The sequence below is a fragment of the Rhagoletis zephyria genome, unplaced genomic scaffold (assembly GCF_001687245.7).
Source record: "Rhagoletis zephyria isolate East Lansing unplaced genomic scaffold, Rhagoletis_zephyria_1.1 Rzeph_scaffold_02171, whole genome shotgun sequence".
Classification (NCBI taxonomy): domain Eukaryota; kingdom Metazoa; phylum Arthropoda; class Insecta; order Diptera; family Tephritidae; genus Rhagoletis; species Rhagoletis zephyria.
Window position 1 is genome coordinate 47,897 of NW_016159255.1, and position 3,236 is coordinate 51,132.

Here is a 3,236-nt window from a genome sequence, read left to right on the forward strand (position 1 = left end):
CATACCTTGATCAAATAAAAAGTCTAATCCAATGATGACTTCATCCATAATCGCCGCGACTATGAACTTGTGTAACACCGTCAAATTCCCTATTGCGACTCTGCATGTTACCTCTCCTACAACTTGGGTGTCCTCACCAGTTGCTGTCCTCAACCTTGCTCCAGGTAATGGCCTTACCTCTTTAGTGACCAAATCAGATCGAATGATGGAATGTGATGCGCCCTTATTACACAGTTAGTACTCGCTCATGTCCGTCCTCATATCCACCAACAGCAACGTTGCTCGCTTTTCTGCCAATTCGCGAGACGGAGATTATGGGGAATTCAATGGCGGGAGCCAGCGTGCGCCCCTTGCTGCTGGCTCGTTTTAGTTTAACGACTGATCCGAGTCGGGCTCGTCATACTCAGTCCTGCGTTTACGTACTGCGGAACTGTTTGACCTGTTGGAACCCGTCCTACATTCACGTGCGAAGTGGCCTGGTTCTCCGCAACTAAAGCATTTCCTAGCACCGTCCTTTCTCTCGTTGCACCAGGAGTATTCTTCTCTGTCATCGACTTGAGTGTTTTCAGGATCTCGTTTATCACGTCAGGTGTCTCCACTTCTACTCGATGAGCTTTGTAGGCTGGTCTACTTAGGAGCGCCGCCGTTACACGTGTCTGAGCATACGAGACCGTTTCAGCAAATGTTGGCTTTGGATTTGCATACGTCTCGCGCTTGGTATAAATGTCTCGCATTCCGTTGATGAACCTCTGGAGCTTTACCCTTTCAAGGTGTTCACCAGATGCGTATCCAATAGCTAAGTGAGCCAACCTCTCGATCTCCGAAGCGAATTCTTGTAGAGTCTCATTGGCTTTTTGGCAGCGATTCTCCAGCTCCATCTGGTAAATCTGTCTCCTGTGCTCGCTACCATAACGTCTTTCTACTGCACCCATTAACGCATCGTAACTGTTCCTTTCACAATCAAGAATAGTCTGCAAGATTTCCGCTGCAGGTCCTTTTAATGCAATGAACAGTGCAGCGGATTTATCCTCCATGCTCCAGTGATTTGCTGCAGCCGTTTTTTCGAACTGGAGCTTAAATACCTGGAAGAGAATCGTGCCGTCAAAGGATGGAGTTTTTACCTTGGGAGCGTTCGTCGAAGTAGCTGGACGATTCAATTGTAAATCACGAAGACGACCTTCCACTTCGTCTATCTTTGCTTCGACTTTCTCCTGTCTTTCTTCAAGTTTGTCCTGTATTTGGGTAATTTTTTCATCCTGTCCTTCCAGCTGTAATGATATGTGTGCCTCCTGTACCTCTAGCTGAGTTTCTAACCGGGATGACACCTGCGATGACACCTGCGCTGATACCACGGAAGATATACGTGTCTCCAGCGCATGCATCTGTGACGACAGCTGTGATGACATCTGTGACATGGCAGCCAATAACGTGTTCATGTCTATAGCTGTTGATGAACTAAGAGCCTTTTGCTGTTCTTCAACCTTCCCGGATGTCTGCTGCATATCCTTCGACGAACAAGCAGCCTCACCCTTCTGTTCGTCCTTTGGGGATGCATCGTCGGGTTTGCCCTGGAAGTCGTATTTGTCCACGTCGATGCCTTCAGCTTCCATAACCTCCCGCAACCGGGATACCAATTCCAATTTTATTCTCGAGGTGGCCAAATTACGCTTTTCCAACTCCTGTTTCAGCTTCTCAATCTTTAAGTCCTGAATTTTTGCCATTTCAGTAGTTTATCCTTCGGGATTTATTTAAAAATCCCACTTCTGACATCAATTGCTACGATTATCCTCGAAGCCTTGAGGGATTTCCCAAACATATTCGGGCTCGTATCGCTGGATTGTTAAATAAATGCTCACGATGACCAAATTGTAGTACAATTAACTTTATTGTACAACAAACAATTTACAATACTCGCTAATACTGTAAAAACACTCTACAATACTTGTTAAAGCAATAACAACGCTTAACTAAACTTGTTAACACAATTAAACGTATAGCTTGCTTATTCGCAACTCACTTCTCTGCTCACTTTACTTGTAGCTTGCTGTCTTGTAACTAACTCACTTCGCTGTGGCGGCGCCCTTATATACCTTATNTTCCACTTCGTCTATCTTTGCTTCGACTTTCTCCTGTCTTTCTTCAAGTTTGTCCTGTATTTGGGTAATTTTTTCATCCTGTCCTTCCAGCTGTAATGATATGTGTGCCTCCTGTACCTCTAGCTGAGTTTCTAACCGGGATGACACCTGCGATGACACCTGCGCTGATACCACGGAAGATATACGTGTCTCCAGCGCATGCATCTGTGACGACAGCTGTGATGACATCTGTGACATGGCAGCCAATAACGTGTTCATGTCTATAGCTGTTGATGAACTAAGAGCCTTTTGCTGTTCTTCAACCTTCCCGGATGTCTGCTGCATATCCTTCGACGAACAAGCAGCCTCACCCTTCTGTTCGTCCTTTGGGGATGCATCGTCGGGTTTGCCCTGGAAGTCGTATTTGTCCACGTCGATGCCTTCAGCTTCCATAACCTCCCGCAACCGGGATACCAATTCCAATTTTATTCTCGAGGTGGCCAAATTACGCTTTTCCAACTCCTGTTTCAGCTTCTCAATCTTTAAGTCCTGAATTTTTGCCATTTCAGTAGTTTATCCTTCGGGATTTATTTAAAAATCCCACTTCTGACATCAATTGCTACGATTATCCTCGAAGCCTTGAGGGATTTCCCAAACATATTCGGGCTCGTATCGCTGGATTGTTAAATAAATGCTCACGATGACCAAATTGTAGTACAATTAACTTTATTGTACAACAAACAATTTACAATACTCGCTAATACTGTAAAAACACTCTACAATACTTGTTAAAGCAATAACAACGCTTAACTAAACTTGTTAACACAATTAAACGTATAGCTTGCTTATTCGCAACTCACTTCTCTGCTCACTTTACTTGTAGCTTGCTGTCTTGTAACTAACTCACTTCGCTGTGGCGGCGCCCTTATATACCTTATGCTCGTACTTATGGCAACTCTAGAACGTTCTGAAGTTTATCGCTCGTTCTCTTTCTCTCGCTGTTCGCAGTATTCATCCAACTTGACGTTTCTCTTTGTGGAACATTCTACGCCATTCCTCGAACATTCTGCCTATTTCTCGTTGTTCGCTTCGCGTTGCCGCAGTATTCGTCACATTATTGTGATATTTGGATCGTGATCCATATTGGTGGATTTCAAAATA

At 44.5% G+C, this 3,236-nt stretch overlaps 1 protein-coding gene across 1 annotated transcript in view; it reads right to left on the reverse strand.

Moving 5' to 3' along the window:
- LOC108366158 (SAFB-like transcription modulator) overlaps nt 1-2,639 on the reverse strand; it is a 5,675-nt gene extending 3,036 nt beyond the window's left edge. Inside the window, exons 1-4 of the mRNA XM_017620474.1 lie at nt 2,391-2,639; nt 2,091-2,324; nt 1,146-1,406; nt 811-1,082 (exon numbers count right to left, since the gene is read on the reverse strand). Coding sequence (XP_017475963.1) covers nt 811-1,082; nt 1,146-1,406; nt 2,091-2,324; nt 2,391-2,639 — 1,016 coding nt within the window. The remainder of the gene's footprint in view (nt 1-810; nt 1,083-1,145; nt 1,407-2,090; nt 2,325-2,390) is intronic.
- Nucleotides 2,640-3,236: the final 597 nt, after the last annotated feature.